General features: G+C 47.7%; 1 protein-coding gene across 1 annotated transcript in view; it reads left to right on the top strand.

Annotated features, from left to right (window-relative positions):
- The window catches only part of LOC142140625 (beta-arrestin-1-like), a 196,153-nt gene that overhangs the window by 147,215 nt on the left and 23,147 nt on the right, over positions 1-25,791 (top strand). Inside the window, 8 exon segments of the mRNA XM_075198333.1 lie at positions 1,269-1,329; positions 6,400-6,444; positions 7,697-7,893; positions 9,804-9,845; positions 9,848-9,865; positions 10,270-10,329; positions 10,331-10,338; positions 20,116-20,251. Of these exon segments, the coding sequence (XP_075054434.1) occupies positions 1,269-1,329; positions 6,400-6,444; positions 7,697-7,893; positions 9,804-9,845; positions 9,848-9,865; positions 10,270-10,329; positions 10,331-10,338; positions 20,116-20,251 (567 nt within the window).

Raw genomic sequence — 25,791 nt, 5'->3', positions numbered from 1 at the left:
TCTTTTAATTTAATTTTTTCCCACATTAGCGAAACTTTTCACCCAAATCTAGGCCTGCAACCCCCATACATGAGGTGAAGACCTCCTGCAATAATCTTGTTACATTTTGTTAGATAACTGATAAAGAAGAATCAGCCCTCTGCAGCGATGGTTGCCCCATTGATATATATATAAATATATATATATATATACCTCTATGTAGACTACGATGATGCTAAAGTTCTATTTGTACAGTATATTGTAGTAGAGAGTAATTCTCACCTAGTAACATTTCTTGGTTATAGAAACCACAACATCTATTTAGAAAGATATTTGATTGTGTCATTATGGGGTCGACCTATTACTTGCGACGATCCATATTGTACCATTTGGGACGGGGGAGGGGGCATTTGTTTTGCAAATTGATTGTATGCTAAGTAATATACCAATTACTAATCATATTTTAATATTAGAATATATCAATAAAATAAATATACAATCTTGTTTTCTGCAAACCATGTGCATTTATTTTTATACTCTCTCTTAGGTTATAGTTCAGACATTTCTGCTTTTTACCCATTAACCAATAAATACACAACTGTTTGGTCCACACTTACCAGATTCCATGTTTCATTGACAGTAAAATGAGATATCATGACCCTGTACACAGGCTGAGCTGCGCTCAATCTGTGGCTTCAGAGTCACAGGGTTGAGGACCTTAGAGGGGGAATTGGGAAGGATCCCGACACCCAGAACTGATGTAAGTGGGGTGCCCTGGACATGACCAGTTTAATATGGAGCTTGTGATGAGAAATCCATTGTACAGCGGAGATCTCTATGCAGCTACTGCAACTGATTATATAATTTATATAAATGTTTGTGCCTTTAAAGATTTTCTCCTCCATAGTATTCTAAATTACGCAATTTGCGGTGAATGGCATCATGGAGATCCCCGTCCCGCTAACTTCAGTAGGAAGTGGGCTGGATGCAGGAGAATGGCCTCTCCCACGGGTCCGGGAGATCTACTCAGAATTCTGCAGTCTCCTGGACACACTGGGAGCACTGGGCAATAATATTCCAGAGGGACCCCCGCATCATTAACAGGTTATCTATTTAAACCATTAAACAAAATTCAAGGTATCCAACGCAGATCTGTTGCCCTAACAAAATGTTATAAATCAGAAATGTCCAATATAAAAACTGTAAATGTGTCATCTATGGTCCTGATTTACTGTCATAACATAATAGACTGGAGAATGTATGTAACATTGTTACCTGCTTTGTTACAGCTCACTGTATATTTGGGGAAGAGAGACTTTGTGGATCATGTGGATGTTGTGGATCCAGTTGGTGAGTATTTTAATGCTCGATATTTTATACTTTTCACTTACTACATGAAATGGTCACTTATAATGAACCCTAGAACCCGGTCCTGCCGCAGTATATCCAACAACACCAGTCATACCATGCTGAAGGTGAGACATGCGGGTGCTGTCAGTAAAACTGCGCTGAGAGGTGTTAGAACCGGACGCAAATAGATTCTTCAGCCAATTGTAAACTTAAAACGTTTGACGGAATTCCTCTAATTTTCGATTGGTTGAAACAAATTGAGCTGAATTTGGGAAAGTTGAACATGTTCGAGCTCACGCTGCTTATACATTGATACATCTTTAATTGTGGACGGCGAAGCTCTAACGGCAAAGACATTAGTGTTCGAAGTTCATTTTTAAAAATGAGTCAAATATTAGTTTATTAATTAACACTATTATTTAAATAGTGCATAATAAAATTAAAAACAGTCATTATAACATGAAGGGGCGGACGCGAACCTCAAATGGGAACGGTGAATCAGAGCGCAAACCTCAAATGCCGGCGGCTAATCTCAAGCGTGACCGCTGAACCTTGTCTGCGATCACCAACTGCAAACACCAGCGCAATTTGTACTGCGCACAATTTCTGCCTGTTGAACCAGTGAAATTTAATTTTGAATCGATTTTGAATTTTGAACTGGTCTAAAATCTTGTTGTATTTCTTTCTACCTGCGGCATAGATTGAGGAGCGGAGGTGATGCACCAGTCTGCCTTCTCAGCAACACCTCATAACTGTCAAGGGACACCATAGCTCAGAGTAAAATAAATCTGAACTTCCCTTAACTCAGTGGATTCTAAACTTTTTTAGTTCAAGGCACCCTTAGGGCCTCCATAAATTTTCAAGGCACACCTAAGCCAAAATAATTACCAAGTAGTCCCCCACCTTGCTTACCACAGGCCCTGGACGAGGCACCCCTGTGAGATCGCCGAGGCACCCCAGGGAGCCTAGGCACACAGTTTGGGAACCACTGCCTTAACTCAATCAGTTACCTGGTTTTAACACTAGGCTGATCAGCAGTGATGGATGTATCGGCCACTTCAGGGGGTGTGGCCTATGCACTGGGGGTGTGGTCTCCGCACAGGGGGCGGGATGTGGCCTACACGCAGGAATGGTTCAAAAATAGTTGTATAAGTTTACCTGTCATCTAGAGACAGCGGAGGGAGCAATATTGAGCCAAATTCACTTGAAACTAGAGACCTCATTGAGGTATGAGGCACGTCTTACTACATACCTCAAAGATATCACTAATTTCTACTTGATGTATTTTTTATGGATATTGATTAAGTCCACAAAATGTCTGCCTCCACTGTGTGTAAGAGTATTTAAGGTAATACAATTCTGCAAATATTTTACTTATAACCAGTGTGTTATCTTAAAATATATTTGTATAACGTTTTCTGCTCAGAATGACATTAAAGTAAAGCAATTTTGTTAAGAATGACCCGAGTTTGAAGCAGCTAAATATTTTAATACCTAAATAATTTATGACATTGAAAATGCCAGTATTATCGTACCGAGCCACTGACGGCTTCAAAACTTCATGATGAAGCAACCTGACGTCCTCAGACAGCTTTGTCTTCAAACAAACATTGTTCTTTTAAAACGCAGCACATAAGTAACTTGAATTATATCTGAAAGGTCATTGCTGGTGGCTGCACGTTCATTCATCATTTTCTAATTAATCATGGTGAAAACCTCTTTCTTTATCCACATTTATTATTCAACCTGTGATTTTTTATTTTCTCTAACGCCTCGGTCTTTTCTATGCCCTTTTCAAAAAATCAATTATTACATGCAAATAAGGTTATTTAAACAGTGTTTGGTAAGAAATGCAATGTGCAGTACAGATAAGAGCTGTCAGATAAGTGATTTAATGTCTGTAAGTTAATAATTAATCAGTAAAGGCAATTTAGGAACCTACAAAAATGCGAATGTGCGACCTAAGCTCCATTTTCCCCATCGTAGCGTTGCCTATTTGTGAGATTACGCCCATTTCTACATTACAACTGAATGGGGTGATGATGGGAGCTTCTGATTGGATCGGGACTGCTCTGATCCAAAATACAAAAATAAGAGTTTGTGTTATACAGTATTTAAATCAGCCTCAATTGGTACTTTCAATTAACGTATTAATTGAAAAGAAGGATACAGACTTTTTATGTATGGGGGAAGTTTTGCTTTTTACATTTTGTACATGAAAAAATGAGGGTCTTGAAAATTCACCGACAAATGACAATAAGTAACAGAATCACTGTCGCTATGGGCAACATGTCAGTTGTGCTACAAGTTTGTACCATTGTTATCAATAAGTAACGTTATTTCAGTGTTGCCACATGCTGGATAACAAGTGCTCATAGTGCTCTCCGGTGACATCTACTTATTAGGGGGATGCTAGTTTGCATTCACCAGACATTCTCGGATTACATCATCTACTTCTAGATATGGCTCATTTTGCCTTGTTAGTGGGATTATCTGCATTAGTGGAAGTAACAGGAATTTCAGAGTGTTCATTTATAGGGGAGAATTATTATTATTAAGCTTTATTTATAGGGAGCGACATAAGGTCCACAGCGTCGACCTCGTACACTTTCACCCCCTTCACTCCCTCTCCCCATTGTCTGCTCCTCCCTTGTTCCATTCTTCAATCTGTCCCTCTTTACTGGCACCTTCCCCTCCTTCTTTAAACCTGGTCTTGTCTCACCCATTCTTAAAACAATCTTGACCCCACCTCACTCTCTAAATACCGCCCCATTTCTCTTCTCCCCTTTGTCTACGAAATACTTGAGTGCTTTGTCTACAGCAGCTACTTCTCCGACAATTCCATCCTTGATCCTCACCACTGGAATTAATGCTCTCCTTCTATAAGACTATCCCCAAGTCTGTGTAGTTTTAAGCGGTCATTGTAAACCCACCTGATTTAGGAAACCCTTCCAGTCCTCCACCTAACCATGTAGTGTACCTCACCCTCTGTCATCCACTCTCGCTTCTTGCCCTCAGATCCCCTCAAACTGGCTCAGGCCCATGTGTCAACCATTTGTCTGCCCCTTACTCTTTAGATTGTAAGCTCTGGTGATCAGGGCCCTCTTCCCTCCTGGTCTCATTACCTATAACCCTTGCTCACCAGTTACACTGCGCACCTCATCCTTGGGCTCTCTGCCCATTGACTCCTCTCCTCCGTTGTCTTCACACCTCTATCAGTGGCTCTGATCTGTTGGTTGTGCTCAAGATTCTGGGCACAGGTTTCAGCTTCTTCCCTATAAATGAACCATCTGAAATTCCTGCTACTTCCACTAACGCAGATAATCACATTAACAAGGCAAAATGATCAGGAATATTTATTCATGTTCAAATTGCATTTGTCATTCATTTATGGTTACCATAGTGAATAGAGATGTCTATCTATCTATCTATCTATCTATCTATCTATCTATCTATCTATCTCTCTATCTATCTATCTATCTATCTATCTATCTATCTATCTCTCTCTCTATCTATCTATCTATCTATCTATCTATCTATCTATCTCTCTATCTATCTATCTCTCTATCTATCTCCTAACTATCTATCTATCTATCTCCTATCTATCTATCTATCTATCTATCTATCTATCTATCTATCTATCTCATATCTATCTATCTATCTATCTATCTATCTATCTATCTATCTATCTATCTATCTATCTATCTCCTATCTATCTATCTATCTATCTATCTATCTATCTCCTATCTATCTATCTCCTATCTATCTATCTATCTATCTCATATCTATCTATCTATCTACCCCATATCTATCTATCTATCTATCTATCTATCTATCTATCTATATATCTATCTATCTATCTATCTATCTATCTATCTATCTATCTATCTATCTATCTATCTACCCCATATCTATCTATCTATCTATCTATCTCCTATCTATCTACCTATCTATCTATCTATCTATCTATCTCCTATCTATCTATCTACCTATCTATCTATCTATCTATCTATCTATCTATCTATCTATCTATCTATCTCTCTATCTATCTATCTATCTCTCTATCTATCTATCTATCTCTCTATCTCTCTATCTCTCTATCTATCTATCTATCTCTCTATCTATCTATCTCTCTATCTATCTCCTAACTATCTATCTATCTATCTCCTATCTATCTATCTATCTATCTATCTATCTATCTATCTATCTCCTATCTATCTATCTATCTATCTATCTATCTCCTATCTATCTATCTCCTATCTATCTATCTATCTATCTCATATCTATCTATCTATCTATCTATCTATCTACCCCATATCTATCTATCTATCTATCTATCTATCTATCTATCTATCTACCCTATATCTATCTATCTATCTATCTATCTATATATCTATCTATCTATCCATCTACCCCATATCTATCTATCTATCTATCTATCTATCTATCTATCTATCTATCTATCTATCTACCCCATATCTATCTATCTATCTATCTATCTATCTATCTATCTATCTATCTATCTATCTATCTATCTAGGCTTTATGGGTTTAATCCCAGTAAATTCCTTAAGTGTATTGTAAAGGTTGATTTATACAAATCACTTAGGAGGATCAATTTGTTTTAAGAGACTCACATTGAGGAGGATGGACATTTTACAATTAATCATCAAGAGGCTCATATTTCTAATGGGATAAAATAAAACAACTATTTTACAAATATATCCTATTTTTTAATTGCAAATTGAAATTAAAGTAAGACTTTAATTAATTAGTAAACCTCAATTATCTATGTTTAACTTTGGTCGATATATAACAATATGTATTAATCAATTTGTCTGAACACAATTTATTTTTTGCTTCCACCCTCTTATATATCCCGAATTGCTTGAATTAATATTGTGTCCAGTTTACCACAGCATGTTGTAGGACCCTATCAATGATTCACACTGTCTTAAAGCACAATATATAATAAATATTTATCCAAGTCCTGAACTTACAGGCGCAATTCTAAATATATGTAAATATTTAAATCCATTTGTACACTGATTGCTGATCCTCTCTTTTCCAGATGGAGTGGTTCTAGTTGATCCAGAATATTTGAAGGAAAGAAAAGGTAACGTACAAAACATCTCTTAAACATTGTGTGTTTCTTGTTACATTGTAGCGCACGGTGTAAAACAGGAGAACATCGGCATTTATAACATGAGTGGATGGGGCGTTTGGCCCGATCCGTAGCCGACTGTGGCCGCCAGATCACTAAGCACTAACCTCGTCTACTCCTCGGTATAACAACGGCAGCGTCATGTGGTCAGCAGTGAACAGCACCAAGCTCTGGCAATGTAAAGTCTGATTAATCCGGCTGTTTATGGGAATAAAACGTTCTCAGTTTGTATGGTCACATCATAGCACATAGCGGGAGGTCACTTGTATACTGGTGAATGAGTTCTGATATACGGTGGAGCAGACTGTATTGTACATTATATGGGACACTTTCTGCATGTGGGACCCCCGAATAATATCATCCTGAGGCGAACTTGGCAATTGGAGGACAGTGGTATTACCAGCCAGCTATAGAGACCTACTTAACAAGTTCTTAATCCTCTGACCCCCCCCCCAAGTATCCCCTCTATTTATAACTACAGGACCCCAGTGCTGCTTTCCCACTGTTGTCAAACACAAAGCAGTCCATATAGGTTTCTATGGAGACAGTTAATTTGCATGATTTAATAAATGAAAGGCTTTTGGAACTTCTCCCCATTGGCGAGCACCATCTGAAGTTGGCGTTAGCCGCAAAAGCCAATGTTGAGAGCATTTCGGCCCTGGGATCTTTTTTGCATGGTTTAGGGTTTATCTCTCTTTGATAAATAGACCCCATAGACAGCCACAGGAGATCGGTGACTAACGCTGTCAGCTGATGCGCTGGGATTCCGCCATTCCCTCTGGATGCCTCATGCCGATCAGCTTGGGAACCACATTGTTTGTTACACGGTTGTTCCCTCTCCAGTTCCGCGAAGCATACGAAAGAAACGGTGCCCTCCAAGGGGGGCTCACAACTTCGGTGGTGATAGCTGCTGATCTACTGTAAGTGTGAGAGCTGGGAGCTGTATAATTATGTGTGAATGGGAATGAATTATAGGCAGCTTTATAATTAGGGAGCTCAGTCGTTGCCTTTCATACGCGATGTTATAGTTTGTGGTTACTGAACTACAGTTCAGATCATTGATGGTTTTCTTCATCTCTGAAATGAAAGAAAGCTGAGTGGGAATCAGATTGTTACCCAGACCGGTGGTTGGCATATAGCCAGCGCTTGGTGACTCTATCGCCAGGAATTAACCGTAGCCACGCCTTGTGTTCTGTTCCTCTAGTGTTTGTGACGCTGACTTGTGCTTTTCGCTACGGCCGGGAAGACCTCGATGTTCTTGGATTGACCTTTCGGAAAGACCTTTTTGTAGCCAACATCCAAGCTTTCCCACCCGTTCCGGAAGAGAAGAAACCTCTAACGCGGCTGCAGGAACGCTTGATCAAAAAGCTGGGCGAGCATGCCTACCCGTTCACCTTCGAGGTACGACCCTTCCTGACACTCTCTGGTCTCATCTGACGTCTCGTCAAAGTTTACAGGTTAAAAGAAAAATGGATTTCCATCAAACGTTCTCTTAAAAAGAAGAATCGACTAATTGCTGGCATCTGTACCGTAAATTAAAAGAATGTGTTACCCAGTAATTAAGCATTGATCGCCACCCTCAAGTTCTCTCCACAAAGGAATTACATTGAAGTATGTTTGTCAATCCTATGACACATGTTATAATTACTGCCCCATGTGCACGTGTTCACCACGGCAGTTCTAGAGGAGCTAAGATGTATATGACTTATGTTCATGCTGCTGTAATTAGATTAAAACAGATTGCCGTGAATAGCTTCATTATTGCATTTAGGAAAATTATAGCTTATGCTTTGAGCGTGATCTGATTTTATATTTTTATAAATAGGAGCCCGATATAGTAACAGTTTGTATGGAAAATTACATGTTGCTAATAGATATTAAATAAATATTTTTAAAAATCAATTTCCCATGGTATCACTCCCTTGATTAAGCCAGTCCTCCACCAAGGGGGACCTGATGTGCCACGTCCTCCACCAAGGGGGACCTGATGTGCCACGTCCTCACACCAAGGGGGACCTGATGTGCCACGTCCTCCCAATCATGATGTAATAAGTCCCAGTATGATAGCTGTAGGGTGATAGAATGGAACAGCATGACGCTACGAGATGGTGAAATGTTATTTCCACTGCGCAAATCTCTGCTGGTCAATTGAATTTGCCTAAAGTGTTACAGTCTTACTGTGTCGATATCGCCCGATGATTAAGCTGATTCCTCTGCCTCTTTTCTGACATCAGTTATAATGAATGTTCTGTTAACGTGTTAGGCCTATTCTATGAGAGCGGCCTGGAGCTTTAACTCATAAAGCTTCCATAGTAATGCAGCTATGCTGGAAGCCATATACACATTGATAATAATATATAGATAAACATGCTAAAACAATATGTAATGGGATATATTAATTATTATCTTTTATTTACAATGCGCCACAAAAGGTCCGCAGCACCGTATATGACATTTACACTAGTATACAATACACAGACAATAACAATCCATAACACATTACATAATACATTAATAAACTAAACATCATTATATTAAGGACTACTAGTTATCTACTAGTTAACAGATCACCCGATAACTTGGTTATGCAGATCAAGTTATTACGGGGACAGAAAGTGGGAGTGATAATAATGACCAGCGAGAAGTCGGCCTGTGCTCAGGATAACAGGGCGAGGTAGCTTAGTTAAGAAAGTGTTGGGACATCCAAGATGAGTCGGGGAGAAAGATAGATTTGGTTGTCTTCAGCAATATAGGTGGTGCTGGAGGCCAAATGAGCTGATGAGGTCACCAAGGGAGGAAGCGTAAAGGAAGAGAGCAGGGAGCCAAGAATGGATCCTTGGGGAACACCAACAGGTAAGGGAAGAGGGGGGGGAGCATGGAGTCAGGGAGTGGAAACTGGAAATGAGCGGTTTATGAGAAAAGAGCGAAAATCAGAGTCGATTGGAGAGTTTGCAAAAGGAGAGAGCGGTCAATGGTATTAAAGGCTACATAGAGGTTAAGAAAGGTAAGAAGGGAGATGTGTCTCTTAGATTTAGCAGAAAGAAGATTATTTTTGGCTTCAGTAAAGGCAGTTTTGGCGGAGAGAGGGAAGTGAGTTCTGAATGGTGACATCTAATCAGGATGTTGGGGTAACATCTACAGACCTATAAATAGATCAGCTAATGTCATGTTGTTTCTCATTTAGATCAAGTCTGATAATGTCTACACTTTCTCTTCAATGATGTTGTCACAACCTGTCTAGTTTGTGTTTAATAATGTGTAATAATCATACAAAGTATAGCCAACAACAAGTACTGTTTTCTCTTCTTCAGATTCCACCAAATCTTCCTTGTTCTGTTACTCTTCAGCCTGGTTCCCAGAGGACACGGGGAAGGTTAGTGGCATCACACTCGTGGGATGGGGGTCTGGAGTAAGATCTACATCTGAAATGTTTTCTGTGACATATTATATTATAATTGGGATTCTGGATGAACTATTTTTGTGGTTGGAAATATTTTTTGATCTTACATAGGATGTGCTAATCGGAAAGAGAAGAAGGAAAGGTTAACCCTCTATAGTCTTAGTATTAATGCTTTGATTTATGAAGACTCCTTAACTGACTCCACTATTCTGCTAGTCAGGTAATGATGAGCAGGAGAGAAGATTAAACAATTGAATAAATAAAGATGTCTCATGCGTTTAATCTTTGCTCTCTGGAACACGTAGCGAGCTCAGTACAGATCTGGATTTATACATTGTTATTTTAAGATGATTCTGAACAGACTTTCCCTTCGTCAGGCCTGCGGCGTCGACTATGAAGTGAAAGCTTTCTGTGCTGAGAGTCTGGAGGAGAAGACCCCACAAAAGGTAAAACCATTGTTTGTTCAGTTCCGTCTCTATGAGGTGATCTGAGGGAATGTCACATAATTCCAGAGGCGTCTAATCCAGAAATGTCTCTGATACTATTATCCTGGTGGACCAGCGTGACTGCGGTGTACATACACCGTATAACCGTCTCTAACGTGTTTATTGTTTTCTGTCTGAATAAAATATAATCATACTGGCCCATATTGTTTTATAGTACACATGATGCTAATATGTGCATAAACTCCTATAATAATATTTGTATAAATGCTGAGTTCTGATGTCATTGTCTGTCCCTGGTGCCCAGCCCAGTAACTCTTAATAGCGTTATAATTTATAGCAGGGCAATATATTATGCCATATATAAAAAGGTCAGGAATTCTTGCAGTTAATTTGTACCGCAAGATATAGATTATTTTGCGTTCATGGTGTAGGTGGGACCAAATTATCAGTAGGTGGGTGAGATTGGCCGGAGACAGGGCAATGTATGTACCGCCTTTGCCACTGTGAGAGCTACCAGGCCAATGCCGTGGTCATCATGACAGGGGCATAGCTATCGCTTTAGACAGTGCTAAGCCGCCCTTCTGCCCTTATTCCTTCAAATATACTGGCAATCAATGGCTGAACTGCCGCCAAATCTGGAGGTGCAGCCGCTACGTGGCGAGGAGACAATGACGCCTGGTATGCTGTGTCACCAAAGGAAACTCCAACCGCACCAGGTACTTTACATCCCCAGGAATTATATATCCACCCAGAATATCAATTATACATTAAAACTGGGAGGTGCCCCCATACATATGTTTAAATCTATTTTGAACACAAAGGGTCCACTCTGGTAGAACATGTGTTTATATAACAGTGAGCTGTAAAATTCAAACAGCCAAACGCTGACGTGGGTTTCGCTATATAAACTTTTTCACAGCCTTGAAAAAGCCTATAAAGAGAAATGCGCGTAGGCGTTTGGCTTTATAATTTGTACGGCTGACTATAATATAAACTCATGATTGAATGAATGATCTCCTAGACAGGCACAGAATCTGCCGTTGGGTGGGAGGTTACCTGGCACCGTGAGACCGTACAGTGTGAATGTGTAATCAGTGGGGTCATAAAAGCAGCATAATAGACTTGGTCTACTGGATAGATCTCTCCTAGACAGGATATTGTATGTGCTGTACCGGCAGGAGAGCCGGCGAGCAGCCAATGGGTACTTAGTATTAATGTGATATTACAGTGTCACAAAGAGGAGAGTAACAGGTTATGCTACGTATTATTACGTGTTAACTACTAACCTCTGTAGATACCACTATCTACACCTTATTCTCACAGTGATACTATTGTGGACATACAGTCTATTTTACAATTGACCATCAGATTCCATCTAACTGTGATAGAATATAATGAGCCTCATCGCTATAAATAATTGAGATCAATATACTGGAACAGAATATTGATACAATTAATAGGACACAGCTGTATTACACTTTTATATCACGTGTGCATAATCACTGCACAAATACACCTGTGTATGTTTTTAATATTACAGTATAATATATACAGTCAGAAGTCTGACCTATTTTTAATAAGTTATCAATGAAATTTTGACTATAGTTTAGCTGCATCTTACACCCCAGGGGGCCACATATCTTTATTAATTTTGTGTATTCACACACGCTGTGCCATAGAGAGGAGCAGCCGCCAGAGGTGTGGACTGGCATGCAGGGCCCTACCTCAAATTATGCCACCAGATCTGGCCATGCCATGTCCTGCACCTGCTGGCAATACTGTTGGGTGTTAGCAAAGCAGCGGAGGCTGGGACATACCTCCCGACCGTCACTCATGTCTGTCCTACCTCCTAGCACCATCCTACCATCCCCACAATTAAATGAATCCTCCATGCCCCCACAAACACCAGCCATGTTACCCACTCTTCCAGGTGGCACTGTATGCTGGAGGAGGCCGGCTCCTGGGGTGGCACAAGTATGTCAGAAGGTGCACACCCCACTTGTGACTTGGTGACAATGGGAGGAGACAGATGGGGAGGCTGGATACTGCAGAGGGGAGGGAGGGGCAGACCGTGGGGGGGGGGGTCAGGCTGTCAGTGTGGCACATACACACAGAAGATCTGTCCAGGGGAAGGGACAGACCGTGGGGGGGTGGGGGGGGGGGATCAGGCTGTCAGTGTGGCACATACACACAGAGGACCTGTCCAGGGGAAGGGACAGACCGTAGGTGGGGGGGGGATCAGGCTGTCAGTGTGGCACATACACACAGAAGATCTGTCATGGGGAAGGGACAGACCATGGGTGGGGGGGGGATCAGGCTGTCAGTGTGGCACATACACACAGAAGATCTGTCATGGGGAAGGGACAGACCGTAGGTGGGGGGGGGGATCAGGCTGTCAGTGTGGCACATACACACAGAAGATCTGTCCAGGGGAAGGGACAGACCGTAGGTGGTGGGGGGGGGGTCAGGCTGTCAGTGTGGCACATACATACAGAAGACCTGTCCAGGGGAAGGGACAGACCATGGGTGGGGGGGGGGATCAGGCTGTCAGTGTGGCACATACACACAGAAGATCTGTCATGGGGAAGGGACAGACCGTAGGTGGGGGGGGGGATCAGGCTGTCAGTGTGGCACATACACACAGAAGATCTGTCCAGGGGAAGGGACAGACCGTAGGTGGTGGGGGGGGGTCAGGCTGTCAGTGTGGCACATACATACAGAAGACCTGTCCAGGGGAAGGGACAGACCATGGGTGGGGGGGGGGGGATCAGGCTGTCAGTGTGGCACATACACACAGAGGACTTGTCCAGGGGAAGGGACAGACCGTGGGTGGGGGGGGGGGGATCAGGCTGTCAGTGTGGCACATACACACAGAAGATCTGTCCAGGGGAAGGGACAGACCGTAGGTGGTGGGGGGGGGTCAGGCTGTCAGTGTGGCACATACATACAGAAGACCTGTCCAGGGGAAGGGACAGACCATGGGTGGGGGGGGGGATCAGGCTGTCAGTGTGGCACATACACACAGAGGACTTGTCCAGGGGAAGGGACAGACCGTGGGTGGGGGGGGGGGGGGGGGATCAGGCTGTCAGTGTGGCACATACACACAGAAGATCTGTCCAGGGGAAGGGACAGACCGTAGGTGGTGGGGGGGGGGTCAGGCTGTCAGTGTGGCACATACATACAGAAGACCTGTCCAGGGGAAGGGACAGACCATGGGTGGGGGGGGGGATCAGGCTGTCAGTGTGGCACATACACACAGAGGACTTGTCCAGGGGAAGGGACAGACCGTGGGTGGGGGGGGGGGATCAGGCTGTCAGTGTGGCACATACACACAGAAGACCTGTCCAGGGGAAGGGACAGACCATGGGTGGGGGGGGGGGGATCAGGCTGTCAGTGTGGCACATACACACAGAGGACCTGTCCAGGGGAAGGGACAGACCGTAGGTGGTGGGGGGGGGGGGTCAGGCTGTCAGTGTGGCACATATACACAGAGGACCTGTCCAGGGGAAGGGACAGACCATGGGTGGGGGGGGGATCAGGCTGTCAGTGTGGCACATACATACAGAAGACCTGTCCAGGGGAAGGGACAGACCATGGGTGGGGGGGGGGGATCAGGCTGTCAGTGTGGCACATACACACAGAGGACTTGTCCAGGGGAAGGGACAGACCGTGGGTGGGGGGGGGGGGGGATCAGGCTGTCAGTGTGGCACATACACACAGAAGATCTGTCCAGGGGAAGGGACAGACCGTAGGTGGTGGGGGGGGGTCAGGCTGTCAGTGTGGCACATACATACAGAAGACCTGTCCAGGGGAAGGGACAGACCATGGGTGGGGGGGGGGATCAGGCTGTCAGTGTGGCACATACACACAGAGGACCTGTCCAGGGGAAGGGACAGACCGTAGGTGGGGGGGGGGGGATCAGGCTGTCAGTGTGGCACATACACACAGAGGACTTGTCCAGGGGAAGGGACAGACCATAGGTGGGGGGGGGGGGATCAGGCTGTCAGTGTGGCACATACACACAGAAGACCTGTCCAGGGGAAGGGACAGACCGTGGGTGGGGGGGGGGGGATCAGGCTGTCAGTGTGGCACATACACACAGAAGACCTGTTCAGGGGAAGGGACAGACCGTAGGTGGGGGGGGGGGATCAGGCTGTCAGTGTGGCACATACACACAGAAGACCTGTCCAGGGGAAGGGACAGACCGTGGGTGGGGGGGGGGGGATCAGGCTGTCAGTGTGGCACATACACACAGAAGATCTGTCCAGGAGAAGGGACAGACCGTAGGTGGGGGGGGGATCAGGCTGTCAGTGTGGCACATACACACAGAAGATCTGTCCAGGAAGAGGGGCAGACCGTGGGTGGGGGGGGGGGATCAGGCTGTCAGTGTGGCACATACACACAGAAGATCTGTCCAGGAGAAGGGACAGACCGTAGGTGGTGGGGGGGGGTCAGGCTGTCAGTGTGGCACATACACACAGAAGACCTGTCCAGGGGGAGATGCAGACCGTGGGGGGGGGGGGGATCAGGCTGTCAGTGTGGCACATACACACAGAGGACCTGTCCAGGGGAAGGGACAGACCGTGGGTGGGGGGGGGGGGGGAATCAGGCTGTCAGTGTGGCACATACACACAGAAGATCTGTCCAGGAAGAGGGGCAGACCGTGGGTGGGGGGGGGGATCAGGCTGTCAGTGTGGCACATACACACAGAGGACTTGTCCAGGGGAAGGGACAGACCGTGGGTGGGGGGGGGGGGGGATCAGGCTGTCAGTGTGGCACATACACACAGAAGACCTGTCCAGGGGAAGGGACAGACCATGGGTGGGGGGGGGGGGATCAGGCTGTCAGTGTGGCACATACACACAGAGGACCTGTCCAGGGGAAGGGACAGACCGTAGGTGGTGGGGGGGGGGGGTCAGGCTGTCAGTGTGGCACATATACACAGAGGACCTGTCCAGGGGAAGGGACAGACCATGGGTGGGGGGGGGGATCAGGCTGTCAGTGTGGCACATACATACAGAAGACCTGTCCAGGGGAAGGGACAGACCATGGGTGGGGGGGGGGGATCAGGCTGTCAGTGTGGCACATACACACAGAGGACTTGTCCAGGGGAAGGGACAGACCGTGGGTGGGGGGGGGGGGATCAGGCTGTCAGTGTGGCACATACACACAGAAGACCTGTCCAGGGGAAGGGACAGACCATGGGTGGGGGGGGGGGATCAGGCTGTCAGTGTGGCACATACACACAGAGGACCTGTCCAGGGGAAGGGACAGACCGTAGGTGGTGGGGGGGGGGGTCAGGCTGTCAGTGTGGCACATATACACAGAGGACCTGTCCAGGGGAAGGGACAGACCATGGGTGGGGGGGGGGGTTTCAGGCTGTCAGTGTGGCACATACATACAGAAGACCTGTCCAGGGGAAGGGACAGACCATGGGTGGGGGGGGGGGATCAGGCTGTCAGTGTGGCACATACACACAGAGGACTTGTCCAGGGGAAGGGACAGACCGTGGGTGGGGGGGGGGGGATCAGGCTGTCAGTGTGGCACATACACACAGAAGATCTGTCCAGGGGAAGGGACAGACCGTAGGTGGTGGGGGGGGGTCAGGCTGTCAGTGTGGCACATACATACAGAAGACCTGTCCAGGGGAAGGGACAGACCATGGGTGGGGGGGGGGATCAGGCTGTCAGTGTGGCACATACACACAGAGGACCTGTCCAGGGGAAGGGACAGACCGTAGGTGGGGGGGGGGGGGGATCAGGCTGTCAGTGTGGCACATACACACAGAGGACTTGTCCAGGGGAAGGGACAGACCATAGGTGGGGGGGGGGGATCAGGCTGTCAGTGTGGCACATACACACAGAAGACCTGTCCAGGGGAAGGGACAGACCGTGGGTGGGGGGGGGGGGGATCAGGCTGTCAGTGTGGCACATACACACAGAAGACCTGTTCAGGGGAAGGGACAGACCGTAGGTGGGGGGGGGGATCAGGCTGTCAGTGTGGCACATACACACAGAAGACCTGTCCAGGGGAAGGGACAGACCGTGGGTGGGGGGGGGGGATCAGGCTGTCAGTGTGGCACATACACACAGAAGATCTGTCCAGGAGAAGGGACAGACCGTAGGTGGGGGGGGGGATCAGGCTGTCAGTGTGGCACATACACACAGAAGATCTGTCCAGGAAGAGGGGCAGACCGTGGGTGGGGGGGGGGGGGATCAGGCTGTCAGTGTGGCACATACACACAGAAGATCTGTCCAGGAGAAGGGACAGACCGTAGGTGGTGGGGGGGGGTCAGGCTGTCAGTGTGGCACATACACACAGAAGACCTGTCCAGGGGGAGATGCAGACCGTGGGGGGGGGGGGGGATCAGGCTGTCAGTGTGGCACATACACACAGAGGACCTGTCCAGGGGAAGGGACAGACCGTGGGTGGGGGGGGGGGGATCAGGCTGTCAGTGTGGCACATACACACAGAAGATCTGTCCAGGAAGAGGGGCAGACCGTGGGTGGGGGGGGGGATCAGGCTGTCAGTGTGGCACATACACACAGAGGACTTGTCCAGGGGAAGGGACAGACCGTGGGTGGGGGGGGGGGGGATCAGGCTGTCAGTGTGGCACATACACACAGAAGATCTGTCCAGGAGAAGGGACAGACCGTAGGTGGGGGGGGGGATCAGGCTGTCAGTGTGGCACATACACACAGAGGACTTGTCCAGGGGAAGGGACAGACCGTAGGTGGGGGGGGGGGATCAGGCTGTCAGTGTGGCACATACACACAGAAGATCTGTCCAGGAAGAGGGGCAGACCGTGGGTGGGGGGGGGGGATCAGGCTGTCAGTGTGGCACATACACACAGAGGACTTGTCCAGGGGAAGGGACAGACCGTAGGTGGTGGGGGGGGGTCAGGCTGTCAGTGTGGCACATACATACAGAAGACCTGTCCAGGGGAAGGGACAGACCATGGGTGGGGGGGGGATCAGGCTGTCAGTGTGGCACATACACACAGAGGACTTGTCCAGGGGAAGGGACAGACCGTAGGTGGGGGGGGGGGGGGATCAGGCTGTCAGTGTGGCACATACACACAGAGGACTTGTCCAGGGGAAGGGACAGACCGTGGGTGGGGGGGGGGGGGGGGATCAGGCTGTCAGTGTGGCACATACACACAAAAGATCTGTCCAGGGGGAGGGGCAGACATTACCAAAAACACAAATGTTGACGATGGCAACACACAGCCAGGGGCACCAGCTATTCACCTGTTTGCCCAATTTAAATTTGCCGCCTACAGAACAACATGGATTTGCTAATGTTGAAATTTGCACCGTCCAGCCGGATGCATTTCTAGCTCTAAATAAGACCCTATCGGTCTCCGGCTCCTGGACGTTGCCTCATCTCACACTGTATTCTGCTCTCTGGAAAATGATTTTCAGCCCTGGCAACATCCTCAAAACAAACAATTATGTATAATGTGTTTACATAGTAGCAGGATCCGCATAGACTCAGTGCTCCATCTAGTGGGCATACCCTACATTGCAACAATTTTCCAAAAGATGTACAACAAGAGATGTACAGATAATCCTATCTTATCCAGGGTAATTTGAATAATTTCTCAGGGCAGTATTGCCTGGAAGTGATATGTTTCAGGCACAAGAGTTAGGTTTGGAGACTTTAGGGGCCATTTACGATCCCCAAAGAGTCACACAAGTATACGAGTCGCTCTGCCTTTCACTGTATAAGGTGAACTTCTCAATCCAGGAACCGGCTCCGGGCCATCTATCTGCCCCTAGTTGTGTCTGTTTGTAGGAGAATGGTGAAAATGATGCAATGTGATCTCAAATTCATACCTAGTAGCACTTCCGTACCATTAACCAAGTAGTCCCGCTTGGACTACTGCAACCTTTTCCTTATCGGCCTCCCCCTCTCTCATCTCCGGGGCGGATCTAGACTTTATGTTTAGGGGGGGCGATTTTGCATAATCACGCCCCTCCTTTGCTCTGATTGGCTGCCCCACGTTAAACCCCGCCTTCCGCCCGCGATTGGCCCCGCCCTCTCCCGTAGTGATTGCCGGCTGGGACCACTCTGATTGGCTGGCCCACATTTAGCCCCGCCCCGTTCGTGCTTAGCCCCGCCCCTCCCGTTTTGATCGGCGGTTGGGACCTAGCTTTTTGCTGCTAGGTGGGGTAAATGCCCCAATCGCCCCCCCCTGGATCCGCCACTGCTCATCTCGCTCCCCTTAGATCTGTACTTAACGCCGCTGCTAGGCTTATTTTCCTCTCTCGCCGTTCCACCTCTGTCTCCCCACTCTACTAAGCCCTTCACTGGCTCCCCTTCCCCTACAGAATCCTTTTCAAGCTCCTCACTCTGACTTACAAGGCCCTCGCCAACTCCACTGCTCCCTACATCTCTAACCTTATCTCTATTCACACTCCCTCTGCGATCGTCCAACGATCATCGCCTCTCTTCCCCTCTGATTACCTCCTCTCACACACATATCCAAGACTTCTTCCGCGCCGCTCCCCTCCATTGGAACAAGCTCCCCCGCTCCATCAGAACTTCCCCTAATCTGTCCTCTTTCAAACGAACATTAAAAACCCACCTTTTCCTTAAAGCCTTCCAGTCTCATGCCTAAACTCCCACCGGTCGGCTACCTCTCTTTTTCATCCCTTCTTCCCTTCTCCCCCTTCCTCGACTCCGTCTCCGTTTCTCCCGTCTCTCCGTCTCATCCATGTGTCTGTCTGTCTTCCCCTCCTTTTAGATTGTCCGCTCCTTTGAGCAGGGCTCTCCTACCTCCTGTTTCCATCACATCTAACCACGCTCTCCAGCTACTCAGCTCTCCTCCTCTCTGTCCCTCTGCCCTCTGTCTCCTCTCGCTTCTCTCCACTCCCCTCAGTGACTCTCAACCTGTCATCCGTGCCCACCCTCTTGGGCCATAGTTACCTGCCTGTACTCACTTTTCCCCTCCCTCCCTCTCTTTCATGCTGTGCCTGAGCCCCCAGAGTTATAGTGCTTACTGTTACTTGTACTGTGCTGTTTCACCTTGTACTGGGCCATTGTTTGTTCCTGTGCGGCGCTACGGATACTTTGTGGCGCCCTATAAATAAAAATTAATACTAATAATAATAATTCAGTTAAAGGTCTCTTAAATCATGGATTATCCATCATGAGTTTTTATTATATGTGCCAGATCATGCTTCCATAATGCCTCTTTACATGTCATTACGCAGCTCAATGACTGAACATCAGAAGTTGTCATGCTGGGGCTTCGAGGGTTAATTACATCATTGGTCCCAGGCTATGGGCAGAACTTATATCAGCAGATAGAGGGATATGGGGTGAGGGAGAATGGTTACTGAAGGGTGATGTTCTCAGTGTTGTGTAATGTACATGACAGCACTGAGCATTACGTCACATGACGCCTCTGCTCCCAGCGGAACGATGTGTATATTGGCTGCGCTGTAATATACAATAGGAAAACATCACAATTACTGAAGCTGATGGTCATTTCTTCATATGTAAAACTGTGAAAACTAAATCCTTAGGTTGATTTGAAATGAGCTGGATTTTCAAAACTGTTCATAAAATGATCAGAAAAGAAGATTTATATTTTTAATATTCAAAATAAATCTAAGCTAATCAGCCATTGAGTTGTTTAATGCTGGAGAAAACTGATTACACTGATTATGGGGACTCAATGGTTTAACCAACAAGCGCTGCTCTGAGGATTCATGGTTATTAAGCTCTGCTCCTTTCTCTTATATTCTGACATTTATTTCCCCTCTCCAGGAATTCAGTCCGTTTAGTGATCAGGAAGGTTCAGTATGCTCCAGAGAGGCCCGGACCACAGCCGATGGCTGAGACCACAAGACAGTTCCTTATGTCCGATAAACCGCTGCACCTGGAGGCATCTCTGGATAAAGAGGTAACATTTCACTTCTTAGCCACCCTTAGACTGACCCAACACCGCAGAGCAATCCGCCCCCGAGATCCACCACTCTCATTATTTGTTGGTCCACTAATTACAAATGGTCACAGAATTTGTTCTTGCTCATAAGTGTTAAGATAATGAAACGAGGGGAATCCAGATGACCCTGAATCCTGCTGCCCCAATGTGACCGTTCGCCAATCCAGGCCTGGATGTTCTAGTAATGGGCATCCTCCACCTTCCATGTACTGACCAAGGAGTGTATAGTGTAGCTGAAGCCAGGAGAGCTCAGACTGTCCAAGCATGTGGGAGACAAGGCTGTAACCCAACCATTCTCCAGGTACAGGTGGTGTTTGCAGCAGATAACGTAGAGGAAAGCGGGTGGTTTGGTCAGGTTTTATCTCAGTGGGTGAGAGGTTGAAATGAAGATTTGTTCCTACGTGATTTCTAAACATAATAACTAATTTATCAATCCCAGCATTTCCAGTCACCCAAGCAGGATGCATCTTTATACACACTAATATCATCATCCCTTCTAACCAGTAATCCCAAGAATCCCAGTAATCCCAACAATCCCAGCACTCCCAACAGTCCCAACAATCCCAGCACTCCCAACAATCCCAGCACTCCCAACAAACCCAGCAATCCCAGTAATCCCAACAAACCCAGCACTCCCAGTAATAGCAGCACTCCCAACAAACCCAGCAATGCCAGCAATCCCGGAAGTCCCAGTAATTCCAGCACTCTCAGCAATCCCAGCACTACCTGTAATCCCAGCACTTCCAGCAGTCCTAAAATCCCAGCAGTCCCAGCACTCCCAACAATCCCAGCAATCCCAGTAATCCCAGCACTTTCAGCAATCCCAACACTACCTGTAATCCCAGCAATCCCAGCACTTCCAGCAGTCCTAAAATCCCAGCACTCCCAGCAGTCCCAGGTGTCCCAGCACTCCCAACAATCCCAGTAATCCCAGTGATCCCAGCACTCCCAGCAATCCCAGTAATACCAGCACTCCCAACAATCCCAGTAATCCCAGCAATCCCAGTGAAATGAAACGATGTTGCTAAGAGTGAATAGAGACAGAATCCAGCTGCCCGAGAACTAGCATTGATTTTCCAGAAGGCCAGCCCCCTCCTTACAGCGCAGTCTATGATTGGTCTAATAAGCAATCACTAACACTTTACCCAGTGAGGTTTAGTATATCTAACTCCCAACACTCTGTGACCTTCATATACAGATAACCCACCGTGTGCCTCGCTCATACAAGTCCAGAAACAAGGAATAGACTTCTATGTGATGCTTTCAATGCAGACACAAGTGTCTATCTAGGAGACGTGATATATCCATAGTCAATATTCCACTTAACTGTTTCCATAGAAGGTGCAGACCCCACACACAAATGTTTTATATACTCGATCGCCCTCTAGTGGCCAAATGCCATAAGACGCAATATATTCTTTACTTTTGGTAAGTCCCTTATCCCAAATGAGATGTCTCATCATCATCATCATCAACAACATTTATTTATATAGCGCCAGCAAATCCTGTAAACCTGATAAGTGTGATAAACTTACACACTGAGCAGGACAGACGTGTCTCACCTGCTCTCCGTTGGAGCCCTGCTGGATCCTCCTCTGGGCCCCGCTTTTCACCCCCGGTGATGCCTCTTTGACGCCGGCTGCTACTCTGGTGCCTATGGCTAATGCTACCCGCGAACTTGTCCACCCCTCTCCGGATGCCTCCCCCACTCTAGGCCATGGCTTGGGGCCCTACCCGACTTCCACCCGGGTCTTCTCCGCTCCACCCAGGAAACTTCTGCCTTCCGCACCTGGCTGTGCCCTACTCCTGGTCTTAACTCTAATGGGGTCTGCTGTTTCCTACTTGCCTGGACCCGTTCCAGCCCCTCTGTCCCCGACGCCGACCGCTGCTCCTCGTTCCGTCTGAAATCATCTACCTCCGGCCAACACGCTTCCAAGTGCCGCTCCACGTGTTCCTCCGGCTCCTGCTGCACGTGATGCCCTGGCTCCACGTGTTCCTCTGGCTCCTGCTTCCAGGTGATGCTCCAGCTCTCTGACCTCCAGCCTCCACGTATCTTCTAAGCACCGATCCGGCCCCACGTGTTCCTCCGGCTCCTGCTTCCAGGTGATGCTCCGGCTCCACGTCTCTTCCATCTGGCTCCACGTGTTCCTCCGGCCTCCACGTCTCTTCCAAGTGCTGATCCGGCTCCATGTGTTCTCCGGCCTCCGCGCCTCTGGCTTCCATTTGCTGCTCCAACTCCATTCCTGACGCTGTTCTGGCCCATGGTCCACCGTTGGACTCCCATACTTTGGTCCTACCTGCTCGCTGTGACTCTTTGACTCTCCGGACCTCTCATCCAGCCCGAACTTGCTTTCCCTCAGATCACTGTCCCTCCAGCTACTACCTGTGACCCGTGATCTGCCTGGACTCTGCCTGGACTCGCTTGCTTCCTGCGATCTCCTTCCTCATCGCCTGGTACCTGCTCTTTTTAGTCCTCCATTCTTGTTATATTGTATTTTTCATTTTTATTTCCCATTGTTTTTTTCTCATTCACATTGTATGTTTCTTTTCATTGTACTTCTTCTCTCATTTCAACTCTACCACTAGGTCACCTTTACCTTCTCTCATTTTAGCTCATTTCATTGTATTTTATTTACTGCATCTGATTTTATTTCTATTTCCAATTTTATTTTCTGAATACTGCTCTCCATTTTGTCTCTGACCCTCCCTTTCTATTCCGCTCTGGTCTGTAGCCCTCTACAGTCCTACTCCATTCACTGTCCTTACCTTCCTCGCCCTAACTTTTTCGCCTTCCTTTTTGCCATTGTCATCCATATTGCCATTGTCCTCCATATTTCCATTGTCTTTCATTTCACCATTGTCTTTCATTTCACAATTGCTTCTCATTTCGCCATTGTCTTCCATTTTGCCATTGTCCTCCATATTGCCATTGTCTTTCTTTTCACCATTGTCTTTCATTTTGCCATTGTCTTCCATTTTGCCATTGTCTTCCATTTTGCCATTGTCTTCCATTTTGCCGTTGTCTTCCATTTTGCCATTGTCTTCCTTATCGCTATTGTCTCCCTGGCTTTATTCTTACCTGGTATTCTCTATCTTCTTTATCTCACTGTTCTGTTACTCCCTGCCTTCCCTGCCCTATTTTCTGTTTGTCTTTCTAGCCCTCCTTGCCTTATCTTTAGTTCCATCATTCTAGGCCTCTCTTACCGACCTCATCCCTTTCCTCCTTCTTCCACCCTCTTTTCTGCCCTCCTCCTTTCCGTCACCACCCCTCTCTCTCCCTACTATGCCTCCTCGCTCTCGCTCCATACCCATACTCTCCCCCCGCCATACCTCTCCTGCCCCTCCCCGCCCTCCCCCGCGCTCCTCCCATCTTGCTAACCTCATCCCCATCTCCCCCCTCTCCTCTCCCCCTTTCTCTTGTGCCCTCTGGAACGCTAGATCAGTTCGCAACAAGCTGACTGCTATCCACGACCTCTTTTTATCCACCTCACTTAACCTTCTCGCCCTTACTGAAACCTGGCTCTCCGACTCTGACACCGCCTCCCCCGCTGCCCTCTCCTATGGTGGTCTCTCCTTCACCCACTCCGCCAGACCAGGTGCCCGCCCAGGTGGGGGAGTGGGCCTCCTCCTTTCCTCCTCCTCCTGTACTTTTTGTATCATTCCCCCTGAACCCTCCCTCTCCTTCTCCTCCTTTGAAGCCCATTCCATCTGCCTCTTCTTCCCCATCGATCTCCGCGTCACGGTCGTCTACCGCCCCCCTGGCCCCACCTCCCTCTTCCTCGATAACTTCGCTGCCTGGCTTCCTCACCACCTCTCCTCCGACCTCCCCTCCATCATCCTCGGGGACTTTAACTTCCCCATGGACAATCCCTCTGACCCTGCTTCCTGCAAACTGCTCACCCTTTCCTCCTCCCTTGGCCTTACCCAATGGACCTCCTCCTCTACCCACTGCCTTGGCCACTCCCTTGATCTTGTCTTCTCCTACCTATGTAATATCTCTGGCTTCTCCATCTCTCCCTTTCCTCTATCCGATCACCATCTCCTCTCCTTCTCTCTCTCCTCTTCTCCTGCTCCCCTCCCCCTGTCCAAACCTACTCTATCCATTCGCAACATCGATGGCCTTGACCCGGCCACTCTGTCCTCCTCTGTTGATACTCTCCTTTCTCCCCTTTCCTCCCTGTCCTGCCCCAACCAGGCGGTCTCCCTCTACAACCTCACCCTCACCTCTGCTCTGGATGCGGTCGCCCCTGCCCACTCCGTCCACCCTCGCTGCTCCAAACCCCAACCCTGGCACTCCAAACTTACCCGCCTCCTCCAAAAATGCTCCCGTACCGCTGAACCCCACTGGAGAAAATCCCGCTCCCTGGCTGATTTCCTCCACTTCAAACTCATCCTCTCATCCTACAGCTCTGCCCTCTCACTTGCTAAACAATCTTTCTTTAAGTCCCTCATCCTTTCCCAATCCTCTAACCCCCGCCGCCTCTTCGCTACCTTCAGCACTCTCCTGGCCCCGCCCCCTCCTCCCACCCCCTCCTCCCTGACTGCCTCCGACTTCGCCTCCTTTTTCTCCTCTAAAATTGAGGCCATCCGACTTGAAATCTCCTCCTCCACTCCCTTGTCCACCCCCCCCCACTCTTCCATCCTCCCTCCCTAGCCACCCTCCCCTCCACTCCTTCCGCCCTACCATGGGTGAGGAAGTCCACTCTCTCATTTCATCCTCCCCCCCTCTACCTGTCCCCTGGAATCCCATCCCCTCCCACCTTCTTTGCTCCCTTTCCCCCACTACCTGCTCCCACCTCGCTCACCTCTTTAATCTCTCCCTCTCCTCCGGCATCTTCCCTTCCGCCTTCAAACATGCTCTCATTTCCCCCATCCTTAAAAAACCTCTAACTATCGGCCCATATCTCTTCTCCCCTTTGCCTCCAAAATTCTCGAGAGGCTCGTCTGTAGCCGTCTCTCCTCCTACCTTTCTGATCACCCCCTCTTTGATCCTCTCCAGTCTGGTTTCTGCCCCCTTCACTCCACTGAAACTGCCCTGGCTAAAGTCACCAATGATCTGCTCTCTGCTAAAGCCAGGGGCTACTTCTCCCTTCTCATCCTCCTTGATCTCTCTGCAGCCTTCGACACCGTCGACCACCCCCTTCTCCTCCACACCCTCCAGTCCTTTGGCCTCTCTGGCCCAGTTCTGTCCTGGTTCACCTCTTACCTTGCTGACCGTTCCTTCTCCGTCACCACCTCTGGGTCTCTCTCCCTCCCGTCCACCCTTCCAGTTGGGGTCCCTCAGGGCTCCGTTTTGGGACCCTTACTCTTCTCTCTATACACCTCTTCCCTAGGTGAACTCATCAGCTCCTACGGCCTCAACTATCATCTCTACGCTGACGACACCCAACTTTACCTCTCCTCTCCTGATCTCTCTCCCTCCCTCCTCTCTAGGGTGTCCGCCTGCCTCTCTGCCATCTCCTCCTGGATGTCCTCTCGATTCCTTAAGCTTAACCTCG

This window comes from Mixophyes fleayi, chromosome 2 (assembly GCF_038048845.1).
Source record: "Mixophyes fleayi isolate aMixFle1 chromosome 2, aMixFle1.hap1, whole genome shotgun sequence".
NCBI lineage: Eukaryota > Metazoa > Chordata > Amphibia > Anura > Limnodynastidae > Mixophyes > Mixophyes fleayi.
The sequence above is the reverse complement of the archived record's forward strand: the minus strand, read 5'-3'. Positions and strand labels throughout refer to the sequence as shown.